General features: G+C 34.5%; 1 protein-coding gene across 1 annotated transcript; it reads right to left on the reverse strand.

Moving 5' to 3' along the window:
* Positions 1-284: 284 nt before the first annotated feature.
* Positions 285-14,687, reverse strand: LOC131799042 (eukaryotic translation initiation factor 2-alpha kinase 3-like). The gene is made up of 23 exons (XM_059116709.2): positions 14,424-14,687; positions 14,212-14,341; positions 13,645-13,716; positions 12,605-12,721; positions 11,600-11,736; positions 10,913-11,253; positions 9,565-9,780; positions 8,428-8,584; positions 7,838-7,922; positions 7,601-7,690; positions 7,070-7,128; positions 6,608-6,730; positions 5,436-5,582; positions 5,208-5,299; positions 4,331-4,647; positions 3,879-4,002; positions 3,176-3,339; positions 2,822-2,878; positions 2,375-2,477; positions 2,113-2,180; positions 1,590-1,691; positions 1,041-1,103; positions 285-836 (listed from the first exon to the last, which is right to left on the reverse strand). Exons 1-23 carry the CDS (start codon positions 14,552-14,554, stop codon positions 714-716), a joined length of 3,018 nt encoding a protein of 1,005 aa, XP_058972692.2. The 5' UTR covers positions 14,555-14,687; the 3' UTR covers positions 285-713.
* Between the last annotated feature and the right edge of the window lie 531 nt (positions 14,688-15,218).

Consider the following 15,218-nt stretch of genomic DNA (forward strand, 5'->3'; position numbering starts at 1 on the left):
ATAACTGTGCCATATGTAATTTGTAAGAATAACATGGCATAGAGGATAATGACAATTTTCAGCCGTATTTTGATTATGCAAATTGCATGGTACACAATTTTCACATGTGACCTGGTTGTTGAAAAATAGAAGTGGCCTGAAAGCCCTTGTTCAATGTCATTTTGGTTTGCAATTGATGATTCAGATTAATTTCAATTCTTGGTGAAGAATTATAAATTTGAAGAATTGCTTCATTTAATACTTTGTACACAACAATGAGTTGTTGATACTATTTATTTCTGATATACAATTTATCTTGCAGCTAATATTTTACAATGTTGCTATTTATACAATAAACAAGAGAAAAAAAATGCAAGGATTTTTGTCTGTTTATCTAATTTCTAATAAATAACAAGCCTTATGTACATTTCTGTCTAAACAATACATATTTTTTGTTTCAAAATATAAAAATTTTCCCTTAAAAAATACATCATTTTAGGATGAACTGCCAATTAAATGGGATTCTACTTACTTAGAAATAAGGAAATATTCAAACAAAATGTGCACAATTTTCATAATTCCACTGCATGAACATGTCACAATGGTGCAAAGACCAATGACAGTTATTTTCCCTCAGGATTTATCTCCCTTAGTTTCCCCATGTTAATGAAAATTGATATCCAGTAATTTTGCACAGCCTTTGAAATTGAAAGTGAATTGTAACCTTTTTCTTGTTAACTATTGGGGCTTTCTGAAACCTGTTGTCTTATCCTCCTCAAAATACTACTGTTCTTGACTTCTGTAGCATTTGGTCTTGCTTTCGGTGTTGCAGATAACAACCACTGCACCAATTCTGACTAAAATATGATCAGAACAAAAAAAAATGCAATTTTTAAAGCACGTAAAAAGAAATAAAATAAAATATCAAACAAAACTCACAAGTGTGAAACATTAGCTGGCTCCTTAAAGCTAAAGGCCCAAGTAAGAAATATTCAAATGAGACGACCAAAGGGACCAGCTACCAACAGTATATGACATAAATAAGGCACTGTACACTGTACCTGTAGAGGCATCTTTTTTTTAAAGTCACCTGGGATCACCCTCTGTTTAACACCACACATAACCTGTAATTAACAGTAACAAATACACAGTGAGTCTAAAAAAATTAATAAGCCTTTTTTCCACTGGTAATGGAAGCAATAACCAAATGATCAAGTGTTTCATTCATTTGTTAAATTCCAGCCCAGCCATTTGTCAGTTTTTGTATGTTTTGAGAATTGAACCTAAATGTTTTTCATACTTGGACCACACCTTTCACTAAAGCAATAGCCTTCAGTACTAAATTCTGTATGAATTACATACTCTGAAGCCTATTAAGGTACCTTTATTGAAAAATCAAAAAGAGATATTTGTTGATTTCACAAAACATAGTTAATGGAAGGGAGGTGCCAATAAGAAAGGCTGCAAACTCTTAAAAAGAATGCAAACATCAACTTCTCAGTAGAGAAAGTGAAGTCATCCCCTTAGCACTGTAACAGTCCAAAAAATATTAGAAGCTCACTACCTCAGGCTTGGTTAATAAAACTTACTAGCAATCTTGGTCTTCTTACCTTTATTCTTTCCATTTGAGTACCAAATGGACAAAACAACTCAAAAAATATGAGTCCAAGGGAAAAGATGTCTACCTTGTGGGAATATGCCTTTCCCTCCATCTGATTAAGAGGAAAGAAATTAAGGTTAGTCTGTACTGGAAACAATAATGCTTTCTGTGAAATCTTTGGGTAACCAATCACAAAAAAAACTTCTAAATAAGAGTACTAAAATTTATCTTGAACAGTAATTTTGTAAGATGGGCATTCCTTTCAAATACACAATTATGCTAATAATCTTTGACAGTGAAGAACAGGTCTTTCAAAGTCTGCCTTTGATAAATAAATTACTTACATGTATGCCATACCAATTCAATAGCAGTACAAAACTTATTGCTCAGAAGGCATTTTCCAAGACAAGTGTGTGCCTAAAACATGACAAGTTACTAGTACTTATACTTGGCACAACTATATCACCCATTTTTCATACTCAGCACTACAAGCAAGCTTCAATGAATGTGCTGAAACTGTACAACAATTTTACCTGTTCTGGGCTCATATACAACTGTGTGCCAACTTGGCTTGTATGATTTGTGTCATCCATTAGAGAATCTAAACAGATACCAAAGAAATATCTAAAAAATACAGTTTGATAATCTCAGAGCTGACCTACAAAACAACTTTCAAGTAGCAATAAAAATCTGATTCTTTTAAGCAAGACAATTTACAACTAGTGATGGATGATGTGAGGCCCAGTTGTCTGTCAATGTTTCTAATGGTCCAGTTTGGTTTAAATGTTGCCATACCTTTAATGGGTGTGTCCAGGGTGTTTTCTGATGTGTGGGCTGTCACTAATCCAAAATCACCGACTTTCACTGAGCCATCCAGTGAAAAGAAGATATTAGATGGCTGTGAAATTGAATAGAGATATATTTCAATGTTTGGAAAAATATGATTATTTCAAAGTTGAAACTAATATTTACACACTGAGGCAATATTCATTGAACAAAATGTTACCCTGTATTACTAGCCTGTAAATCTATGAGAAAAGGGACTTCAAAGTTACTGGCTACATATTTCACATTTTTGATAGAAAATGAATCACTGTGTCCATAAGCTGCTTCAATTACAAAATTAATTTAAGATGAAACATTGCATAAAAAGTGAATTTGCCATGATCCTTAATTACAAGTTGACTTTATGACCCCTTACAGTTCTGCCTCTTTTCCATTTGTTTGTAAAATTGCCCTTACCTTTAAATCTCTGTGCATAAGTCCTTTTCCATGAAAGTGCTCAACAGCACCTAGGATCTGTAACATGCAATAAATAATCAGCCTATTTGCTATTAACAATATGTTGGAATTCCATCATCATGGAAGATGCATTTTACAGAAATAGAAATGTCTTTACTCCCACATAACAACCTTGGCATTTTCCACATTCTAGGCTTGGGCTAATTATTTTTAATCAAGAGGTTTTGCTTCACATGTACACCAGATAATTGATAAGATGAAACTAAGCATCTTAAACCAAATCTTTGTCTGTTTGAGAAGAACAAAAGACAAAACAATGCCAGTAATGTGCTCATTTCTTAAGTAAAATGATACCTCTTCAAAGACATTCAGGCAGTATCCGTGGTCCCTTTCATGATTAGCTTTGAGCCAGTCTTTCAAGCTTTCTTGCTGACAAAGCTGCATCTGGATATATAGGTACAATGGTGCTGACAGCTTATCAGCATTGCATTGCTCATCCTGACAGTTATGCTTCTCTCCTAAAACATAAACATAGTTATAATGTTTAAAGCCAGATGAGCTTAAGGGCCTGGAACTCATTTAATGAATTAAGCATCAGAAAATTGAGTTCCTGGTCATATATTGCATGTTAATACTCATCCAAACACTTTTGGACAGGAAATTTAAACACAAGCATTGGTAAAAATTTTAAGAGTTAAATTCAATTTCTATTCCAAATAGAAACTGTAAGAGGCAAATATTTGCAAAGTCTTTGGAGAAACATTAAGATAGCCTCCAATCATCTTAGCTTCCGTACAAAACTAGAAGAGAGCCTTCAAAGTTGGTAGCAACATAGGAAAAAAGAAAGAATTAACTGATACATTTATCAGCTAAAATCTCTCTGGTTATGTTTTAAAGTTGCTTCACCTCTTTTCAACAAGATAAGAGGCCAAAGAAAAGTGTCTATTTCCCTTTCACAAAACAATTTAAGTGCAATATAACATACTTAGGCAGAACTTGAAAAATTACAGTTTTCTTGTATGTTTGGTCACATGTAGGCAAATTATGTTCATCTTACTGGAAAGTAAGGAGTGATGTGAAGAGGTTAACCAGAGTTCTTCTGAGGAGCTTGTTTCCTTGGACATGGAATCCTGTGTGCTATCAGATGATGACAATGATCCAATGTTGCCTATGTTAACATCCTACAAAGAAAATAACACAAAATGAAAATTCTAATGAGGGTTGATTTAGACTATTTCCTCGTCACATGGTAGAAATCCTAAGCTCATAATCAAATTCTTAGTTTATAACAGGTCAATGTGGTAACTATTTGAGGACAGATGTATCTACACTACCAGGAGTGTAAGATATAAACATTTACTATTAGCTCAACAGTTTTGAGGAGTTTTCTCAAAAAATTCAGCAGGTCAAAAAAAAAAAAAAAATTAAACTTAGCACAACCTTTTAAGCTCACAGTTTATCTATGAACAGCACTCTGTTATATACTGTTATTCCTATCATTAAACAAACCTTGTTTTGACTCAAGCCAGAGTCTGAATGTCTGAAGATGATGCCATGTGATGAACTTTCCTCCAAGGCATTGTGGTAAAATCCATTTTTGGGTACTGTCAGTTCTTTGTTACTTGATGAAGCAAATTCTATACTAAAAGAATCACTGATTTCATTTCTATCTAGAAATGCTTCATTCTCTAACTGATGGATATCAATGATCTCCTTATCAATTTTTTCATTGTCCTCATCTGGATTAGAGTGATAAGATGAATGCCTGGATCGGCTGCAGGAATTTGTTTTCTTCCTTCTTCTAGCCTTCTTTTCTTCACTTATGCCTACAAGTTTGCAAAAATATTTCAAGACATTAAGTTTCATACTATAAATTTCGTTTTACCTTATTAACCCTGGAACCTTATGTGTGACTAGCATCTAACTTCTCCTTAGAATATAACTACCAGAGCACACACTGAGGTCACAAGAATAAAAAAAAATGAAGAAACTAAAGAAACTCTTGATTGATAAACAAATTCTCCTTGTCAACACCTAAGGAAATATATAGAGTACAGTATGGAGACTATGCATACTGATGTGAGGGTGTAAAAGAGTTAGCTCAATGTGTTCTTTTTTCATTTAATTTCCTTTTGGTACTTTCTGAGACATATTGCCAATATATGTAGGCATGTATGAAAATGTATGTTCTACAAACTGTGCTAGAGAAATATAGTAATTTAAAATAATCACCAATGATGACTGGAGAGTTTCAGAAATCAGATAGGAGAAATTCAGCAGTTCATATCAGTTCGCCCATCTCAACCAATCATCAAGTTTCTTTAACTAAAAAAATTAAGAACATAGCCCTAACCAACAACACCAAATTAACCTCATGAGGCCTCACCATTTTGCAAGTACAAGGCATCATTTGGTAATGCATGCATTGCAATCCCTGAACCAATTGAAGGTGCTTCTGATGGCAATTCACTGAATTCCCTTCATAATCAAACAAACAAATGAAGAAATCAATATTAAAAAAAAAACAAAAAAACAATCAGACTTTTCCATTCAATCATATGTAATTTCCCTTGGAATAATTTTAAATACAAACAAAAGACTGATGAGTCTATACCCTTCTGCCAACATTTGTGCATCAAAATCATCCTGCCAGCCAACAGGTGGTTCTTCAAACCATGAGTTGTAATATCGCACTATGCTAGGATGTTCAAGTTTTGCCAAGGCTTTCACTTCCCGTTTCACTTTTTCCCTTGCTGCATCACTGGAGAAAGAGAAAATACAGTATGTCTCCTTAAAGAGAAATATTCAATCAGTTGAAAGAACTAATAAAAGTAAAAAAACAATTATGTTCTAATGAGCCTCCAACACTTCCTACATAAAAACTATAAAACTAAATACACACAAGAAAATAACAAAACAATTTTAACACTGTTAAGATATCTGTGTTATTTATATGGGCTAGGTAACAGTCCTGTACAAAATATGATTTTATATAAAAGCCTACATTAGTTTTGCCTAACATCTTGATGGATTTTCCAACAAAAAATTTACTCTGTATATGGCTCACATTTTGGCATTCAAAGAAATTTGATAAGCCACCCTCCCCTCTCTTTAACTCTTTAATCACTGAGAGCGACTAGCATCTAATTTCTCCTTTCAATATCACCCCTGAATCAAACAATAGGGTCAGGAGAATAAAGGAAATGATAATCAACTAAAGAACCTCTCGATTGTTAAACAAATTCTCCTTGCTAGCACATTAGGAAATATATAGAGAGTAGTATGGAGAATATGCATACTGATGTTAAGGTGTAAACGGATTAAGCCCCTCTCCCACCCCAACTCCCCCTCCCACCATCACCATAAGGGCTTATATGAGTGGGAGAACATTAAGTAATTGTTTGCCAGGTAACAATTGAAAATTGATGGTAAAACTTAGCCACCTAACATTCATTTTTGGATTTTGTGGTTCTGAAAAATGTGAGAGTTTCAGCCTTTGAGACTTAATTGTTACATGTGACGATACAATAGCCCATTTCCAAATAACCTTTAGCCTGTTTTTCAAAATGAGTCCTGGTGCTTATCTTTTCATATGATTAAAAATTGAGCACAAGGCCTTGTTTTGAAAAAAAGAGGCCAAAGGTAATTTACATTCCCTTCATTTTAATTAATATCTGAAACTTATTTCTATTTAAATGAAAGCATATCAACAACATTACAATAAGACAATGACTTTGTATTATCCTCAAGTCTTAAAGTTTTTCATTAATTCAGCCAATTAATTACCAGTTTGGTAAACTTATCCTCTTGACAGCATAATTGCATTCATCCATTTTATTCTTCGCTTGAAACACAAGGCCAAAGCCTCCCTTGCCAAGGCACAGTTCATGATCAAAATCAGTTACATATCTGCAAATGCAAAATAAAAATAACAGCTATTTTCTGATGAAAATAATAAACCTTTTGACCTTAATACCAGATACATTGATATGTTTCAAACACAATATGATGATCCTCAGCTTCAAGTAATGTTGAAGCAATAAAGGGGGGGGGGGGGGGGGAAAGTGTAAAGAATGGATAAAGAGAATCAAACAAGTAGTAAAAACACAGACCCAGGAAAATCTTCTGTTCCCCCTTTTGTCAATAAAACTCAGACAAGCAAAGCAATTCTTGGGTTTTGTGCATCACTTTCCATAAACAAATTCAATTGATTAGTAACTGACTTAACTTACAAGCTTGGTGACTCACCTTGAGACAAAAGAGTTTGTCTGTGATAAAGAATCTGGTGTGGTTGGAGTTGATGGTTCCTGTGAGTGAGAGAAAGAATACTGAACAAGTTGTGCAGAAGCCTAACTAGAGTATAAAACAGTTTGCAAGATGAGACTATCATTTCAAGAGAAAAGCCTCTCAGTCTCTGAAAATTGCTTAGAGCATTTTCTCAGTGAGTGTTTGAATTAGTCAAGGAGAACAACTAACATTAACAACAACCTGATCAGAAATCATTGTCATGTAAGGAGTTTCTTAGGTAGCGTTAATGCTCTGGTTTGTGGAAACTGATTGGTCTGTTTTTAAGTTTAGTTATTGGCACTGCAAAGCTTGAATAGAAATTGTACAATTAAATCAAGTAAAAATTTTCTTTGGAGGCATTAATAACAATGTAAGTTCAGCATGTTCTTGTACCCATCTTTTGCACCTGTTGAATGACATTGGTAAGCTACCTTCCAGCACATAATAATTATGTAACAGCACAATAACCTGTAAAGATATTTCTCCATATACCTTGATTGTCTCCATTGATGCTGTAGAAGAATGTGGGGATGGTGTTAACGTAGCAGAAGACAATTTCTGGTCCTGAGTTATTGCTTCAGGCTGAAGTAAAATAAGAGATTTATATCAAATGAATCAATCGACTGTAAGGATTACTACATCATGAAGTTTAACACCAAATTTTGTGGAATAAAAGAAAACAAAGAAGTGCTGATAAGATGTGAAAGGCAGAAGGGTTCAAACACTCACATTTCTTTTCTTGGATCCAGGAAAGAAGTGCAAAATAAACTGGACCATGACAGCAACAGCAGCTGTTACAAACAGGGCACCATACCTTACAAGAGAAACAATTCATGTTTATTCTATCGGTATGGTGTACATGTATTAGTAAATAAACACGATGACTGTAATTGAAATAATTCCTGCAAGCATTAGCTGTGCTCTTAATACTTCATCATATGTTTGCCCCTAAAAGTGCTTTTTTAAAACACAGAGCAGCTTCTTAAGAAAGAAAAGGTAACACAGCCTGTACCTGAATTATCTAAGAAAGCGTTGCTTTATTGAATAATCAATAATAGTATTATCACATTAAGTTACAAAATTCAAATCTAAACTGTAGTTCTTAAATGTACATATAATTTTGTGTCTTGGTTATAACTCATTGTTAAACAATAATGAAAGTTTTGAAGTTCAATCTTCCTAATCTTGTCTGTGCTTTTGTGGTATTGTATGATAGCATCATTAGTATTGTAAATTAATATTAATAACATTTAAACATTTAGCTCAAAAACAAAGTTGCAAAATTTATACTTAGATTCATTTCAGACAGTTATTCTTACCACCATCCTGAGAGATCATTACGATTCAGAGCTTTTTCAGAAGAGTTCTTGGATTTTCTGTCGAAAACATCCTCAGAGTCTACTGAAAGAAGTTGCTTATCCTGGGTATGTGGAGGAACCACAGGCATCACTTCACCCAACAAGTAATAGCCATTATCTACAAATCAATAGGATACCAAAATTAACAGTGTTTCATTACATGCTTAACTTCAAACTAATCTCTCACCCAGGAGGAGTTAAAACTGGTTTATTTCCTTCTACATGGCTGCCACAGACATCAGTTTTAAAAATTTTCCCTGACTTCCCCTCAACAAAATAAAAGCTTCCCTGACTAATTATAAAAAAAAATTGTAACAAACAGTTTGTCAGTTATTTTAGACTCCCTGTGCAAGCTTCCTCTCTGACCATTCATATATTCATCATAATTAACAATTATTCACCAAAGTGGGGGTGAATAATTTTTTAAATTAGTATATACCACACAGATACCAAAAACACTTAGTTTATTTCTTTCAATATACTGAAGGAATGGTGGGAAATTAAACTCATGATGTACAATTTTGTCTCATCAGCTGCTAGGAGGTGTACAGTGTAGAGTACTTGCTATTCTGATTCACAACCAAACTAGCCAATCAGCCACACAAAAGTTGCTATTCAGTTGTGAGGTATGTACTTAATCAGTCAGAATGTTACAGCCTCAACAAAAGATGAGACAAAAGATGGAGTTATGGTTTCAATGTTCGCTGAATTGTCTTCAAAATTTAAAATTACCACAACTCTAAATAATAGTCAAAGACTTTTCCCTCACTTTAAGGAATTTTTCTCAGACAATTTTCAGAACCATGGCAATCATGTTTCACTAGAGAAACCACTAGAAAAGATTGGCGAGTTGCAGCAACTAAAACAAGTCATTCTTGAATAACAACAAGTAAGCATAATTATTGCCTATTTTCAGTCTACTAAATACCTATTTCCCAGGAGGGAGAATGAAATGATCATAGATTTTTCACAACAAGAAAATTTGTAATTCTATCACAAAGTCAACCTTTGATTTTTATAGGCATCATGTGTTTATCTTTTATTTAAAACTCCTTCTCATGCAAAATAGTCTGAAACACATAATTGATCTCAATTTACCAAATGGATATTCCAGAGGATTCCACACAGCTAACTCCTTTGTAACCACAGTTGGTGTGCGTGATGGTGAACTTGTCAAATATGGCCTCCATGTAACCTTCCTGAATCTTTGTGCCACTGCTTTGCCACTAACATCATCAATTCTAGCCACTACGTTTTCCTGAGCTGGATTAAATGGCTCTGATGTCTGAATGTAAACTTGACCTTCATGTTTTCCTGGAAGATAGGAGGGAAACAAACTAAATTTTTCAATGCTATTAACAAAGCTGAAGTAGTACAGTTGAGCCGGCCATTTGAAAAATTGTTGTTGCTTTGGGGAAATCGGGTCCTAGGCAATCAAAATGCCAAGTTGTACAAATTGTGATTGTTTTAAAGTTGTATTCCATTGAATTATCCATAAGTGTATATGTATACCAAATTTCAAATTTCAATACTGCAACAATTATTATCAATAATTATTGCAAAATATCAAGTAACTTAGGAAAAAATCAATTGTGTCTAGGGGCCTGTTTCTTGAAGGTCCTGTTAACTTAATGGGCCTGTAATGCTGTTCTGTTCTCATTTAAGAAGAGGGTTTAAAAATTTTTGAAAAACTTTAAATAAATCTATTAACTACATACACAAAATGGACTGGTTGGGGAGCCACAATCTACCTCTCTATTCTTTACATTTTTATTGTAAAATATGGCTTCAAGGACTTTTGAGAAACAGGCCCCAGCTTGAAGCAAATGAAATGTTGCTATGCATCTATAGGTAGCATCAAGAGAGTGAATCCAATATTCAGTAATTCTAACACAATGCTACATAACATGTACCATCCTTAGCTGTCCTGTTTCCCAATTTGTGATCACTATAAGGCCATATGGGAAGTTAAAAACAAAAAAAATATATATATATTATACAACAATATGATTGTATGGTTAATGAGGCTACATTTGCCCAAAGGAGGCAGTTGTTTGTTGTGTAAAAAACCTTCATGAAAACATTTTATATGCGAACGTATATTGTAGATTATGCTTTACATAAGACATATCCTGTACAAAGGTCTTACAAAACAGAGAAACATTATAAGTTAGCACCAACAGTTGTTTCATGTGCTAAAAAAAAAAACAAGGCTCAAATACTTGATCAGCAAACTTCTCTTAAACTGTGCTAACAGTACAATGGATGATGACAAAGTCTACATTGAACTTTCTTTTTATAGCATCAGAGGTCCAGAAAAAGCCCCAGGATAGCAAACCAGTAAATTGAAGTGTACATGCAGATATCAAATATACAGTAAATAAATGTATAGGACCATACTGAAGTTATTAATACAAAGATCACCAAATCAATGAGAATACCCTACCTATATACATCACTGGTCCCTGTGGAAATGCCACCTGGTCAGATGAGTGAGCTAATTCTGGTGTAACTTCTTTTGTGAATAATTTTACTGGTTGTACAAAACCCCCATTCAGCCTCCATACTGCTGCTATAGGGGAATCAAACTGGTGGCTCCATAACACTACTTCAGTCTCTGTTGCATCAAGAGTGTTTACTGCTGCTACAACTCCATTGGGAATGGACACACGCAGATTCCATTCTGTAAACACTTCAGCATCCTCAGCAGAACAGTGAGCATCATCTTCTTCATTTAAAACAGCTTCCAAGAAGCTTACATCATGTTGTCCAACAGAAAAGTTCCATCTAAAACACAAAAAAATCAGAAAACAGGCTTCAGTAATAACTGATTAGAGCATGATTATTGGAATCAGAGCAAATTGAGTTTTGATCATAATAACTACTCTTTTTTACTGTTAATTTATCTAAAAAGACTATCAATGATGAACAATAAATTTTCAATGACATATATTAGTTAGGCTGCAAATTTTCCCTTAATTTCAAATGGTAACAAGAAATGCTAAAAAGAGGAGATGAAAGTTCAAAGTGCTCAAAAAGATTTACACCAGGGGCACATTGAAACTCAGCATATGTACTGCATGATTGATGAGAACAATAATGATATGACAGAGCTGCCTACTGTAGTGAATACCTTTCAATGCCTGTTCTCTGATCAACAGCACGGATTGTCTGCTGTGTTCTTTTAAGTACAAGAACATCCTTGCCGTGGACATGCTGCTCATCAGACTCCTTTAACTGACAGCCATCAGCTGAACAGACATACTGTACCTATTATGAAACAAAATTGGGCCTTTAATTAGAATGAAAATCGCATTGGAATAATAACATCAAGCACTACTGAATGAAAGACAACACATCTAGTAAGACAATCAATTTTTAAAACTTGTCTCAACTTTTTCACCTCTAAAATCAGATTTATTTAATTTTAGCCATTCTCCCCTCCCATCTACCTAATAAATACATTTCTCTATAACCCAGGTTTTGAATTAAAATGCTTTAAAAAAATATCATCCACTCCAGCTGACAGACAACTCCTCACTAATACAGTTGTGTGTAATAATGGATTCCCCGATCATTACCAAAACATCAGTCCCCAACACAAACAACAAGGCCATCTCCAGACTACTCTCACTTACACCCCATTCACACCAAAGCTTAAACATGTTTTAAAGTTGTTTAATGTTTAACACAGTTTAATTGTTTTCTTCCTAGAAACTACTTAACCTAACATTTTTGTACTAAAATTTAGCACACTGGAAATGCAAGTTAGCAAGTACTTGAATCCTATGGAAAATTATGTTTTTCAGTTCTCCGTTTATGATTTTCATTCAGTAAAAACCAGTTTAAAAAAACACATTTTGCTAGTATGAATAGGGTATTGGACAATCAGATCAGCTGATCTGTCTCTATACACATAAAAAAGGACATGAAACCTACCACCAGCAGCTTTTACTTATGAATTCAGATATAGTATACTGAGTAAATTGAAACATTACGGAACTGAAACTTATTTCTAAGTTTGCATCATGATTTGATGTTTTCATCCATTCTCTAACCAACTCTACCCAAGGTTGTCGAGAGCCAAAAGAATTAAATAATGTTATAGTTTAAGGAATCCCTTCAAAAACAACCTAACCTTCCCAGAATAGGGATTAAGTCCACATGAAGTGGCTTCCTTCCCACCAACTAAAATTGAACCATCAGGAAGCTTTAGGAAGGAACCAAGGAGTGTGTCAGCAGTGAAAGGAATGGGCTGTGGATAGAAAATTAAAAACTGAAATCAGTATTTGTAAAACTTAAAGCACATCCAATGAAACTAAGACCATTCAGATAAAGAAAACCAGGCAGAAAACTTTCCTTCTTCCTATTTTTTTTCCATTATGTTTTTCACTAAAAGCACACTGGGCCAAACAGGTCTCATGATAAAAAGTTGTATCACACTGTGCATGATGCTTTGTATAGCAGAATGTTTATTTGCTTTCTGCTTCTCATCTAAGGTACATGTATCATTTCAAAAGAATCATTTACAACCACTAGACAGAAAAATTCTACAACTGCTTTATAGAAAAACTCTACAAATTATTGTATGGATTTTTAAGACTCAAACAAATCATCACAATAAAAAAGGCATTATTACAGTCTATATTTGGAAAACGTAGGTCCAAAAATGAAAGCGAAATTTGTACACAAAATGTGAAAAGAGTTTCCAATTTCAAACTAAATTATCAGTGATTATCATTGCTTTAACCAGCTATATCTGCTAGTCATGTTACATGCTGTAATATATATATATTTTTTATCTTATTTCAATTGTATACAGTGACGAAAAACTTGCATTCAACACTATTAACACTATCTGGTTTTCTTCTTTTAAAAAATTGTCTCTTTCTTGTTGGTTGTCTGAGTATTTAGCCTTACTTGTTGCTAAAATATTCCTTCCCACTCAAAATAAAAATATGAGAGCCAATGATAATCCTATATTTCAGAGACAAGCAATATTTTTTACGGCTGAGTGCTCAATAAAATATAATTATAAACAGCACTCTTTTCTCTTCTTTTTTTCCGGCAATGAAACTTTTCTTTCAGGTGACCATTCAAACTTTCTGGTTGCCAAATTACCACTTCAAAAGTACTTGAGCTGAGAACCTGATTACTGTTTGATTTAATCATGTTTACCTCAACTTTGTCTCCACTGACTTGATACAATCCACCATCCAATGAGGGTATCAGACCCACGTGTTTTGCCATCTGTAAAAATATGATGACATAGCACATCTTATTAAGTAGCTATCATACAGCAAAACTCACAGCCTAATTTGTGTTTCTGGCGAATAACTTTGTTAGAGTATACCTGTCTTCTAGTAGTTTGGAAGTACATGAGGTATTTTGTTGATACAAGTCAGAATCTCATGCACATTTTGACAGCGACGGTGTGGTGGAGCACTTAATTTGGGAGAAAATTCCTCTTCCCTAATGAAGGGAGAGTTGGGCACAATATAGAACTAGCATTAAATCAGACGTAGTCTGGTTCACACAAATGCTAGCATCGAAGAATCAAATGCAAATATTCTGACTTTTCACTCTGGGGATTCCCTCGCCTTTCGCACAGAATTCGTTTCATCCGACGGATAATGCATCCGTTTGCTTTGATTACATCAAGAGTTAACACTTACCTTGCACCGCCCACGCTGAAAGATTTAGAAAACCTATATGGAAGAGAAGAAAACTTTATCTATAAAATACCTGAACTGAACTGAGGCTGGATGACAACAGAGGTCCGTGGAAAGCTGGTAAACTCCACAGTAACTTGCCATTATCTCTTGTATCCAACGCACTTAACTTCCCATCCAACGTACTTACTATTACAAGTGAACTAAAAAAAAAACGCCAGAAGAATCAATTTAGAGATGAAAAGGAAGGTCAATAACGTGCTCTCATAATCTTTTTCTCCTTACCACGAGCTACTCCGAGCAGACAAACCACTGGGTTTTTCATCCTTCGATTTCCCATTCCCGTCCAGTGAAATTATCTCTGCCATTAAAGTGATAAATTGCAAGGCTACCGACGCTTTTAGGGCACTTTTCATCCTTCTACTGAAACATCATTAGGCCTTCTCTTAAGAAAAGAGGAAAATCCTCCATTCCCTTCTGCAAACCTAAACGAAACTGCTTTTCACATGCATGCACACGCGTCTCCACACTACGACCGCCATATTTGTTGTCTTCTTTTCTAATCGCCTTCCTGATTGGTTCACAATTATGAATGACGTAATTTTTTTCCGTGATGAATAGACACTGATACCTCTGTCGTGTCCACTGCGCATGTGTCTGTAAACGTGGCGCTTTTGCACAGGGACTCTCACACGATTTGCTGAGGTAGCACATTTCTACACAAAAATATTTCTAGAACTTTCTAGAAAGATCCTCTCCAAATAAGTTGCAGTAATGTTTTTCTAGTCCACTAAGGGAAACAATAATTTCCAACAATTTCTATCAGGCAGATTTAAATATAATTAAAATCCCACACGCCGAAATAGACGATAGAGGAACAGTCTTCAAGTGAAATTCCTTTATCTTGCTGAACAAAGCAGTTTTATATTTTGCTTAAGTCAATTATGAAACCGGAAACGGAATATCAGATTCTGCTTACTCGGTTCCGCATAAAGAAGTTCTTACAAGATCAGTGACCATTACTAGGCCACACGAGGGGGGGAGGTCTTTCGCACTTTGCTGTTTCCTTGCAACAAGGCG

This window comes from Pocillopora verrucosa, chromosome 1, assembly GCF_036669915.1.
Source record: "Pocillopora verrucosa isolate sample1 chromosome 1, ASM3666991v2, whole genome shotgun sequence".
Lineage (NCBI taxonomy): Eukaryota > Metazoa > Cnidaria > Anthozoa > Scleractinia > Pocilloporidae > Pocillopora > Pocillopora verrucosa.

Coding starts and splice junctions, on each gene's coding strand:
- LOC131799042 (XM_059116709.2), bottom strand. CDS start 14,554: ATGAAAAGTGCCCTAAAAGCGTCGGTAGCCTTGCAATTTATCACTTTA. Junction 11,737..12,604: donor TTAATCCCTATTCTGGGAAG/GTTAGGTTGTTT, acceptor GTTTCATAATAG/GTACAGTATGTCTGTTCAGC. Junction 7,129..7,600: donor CATCAATGGAGACAATCAAG/GTATATGGAGAA, acceptor TCTCACTCACAG/GAACCATCAACTCCAACCAC.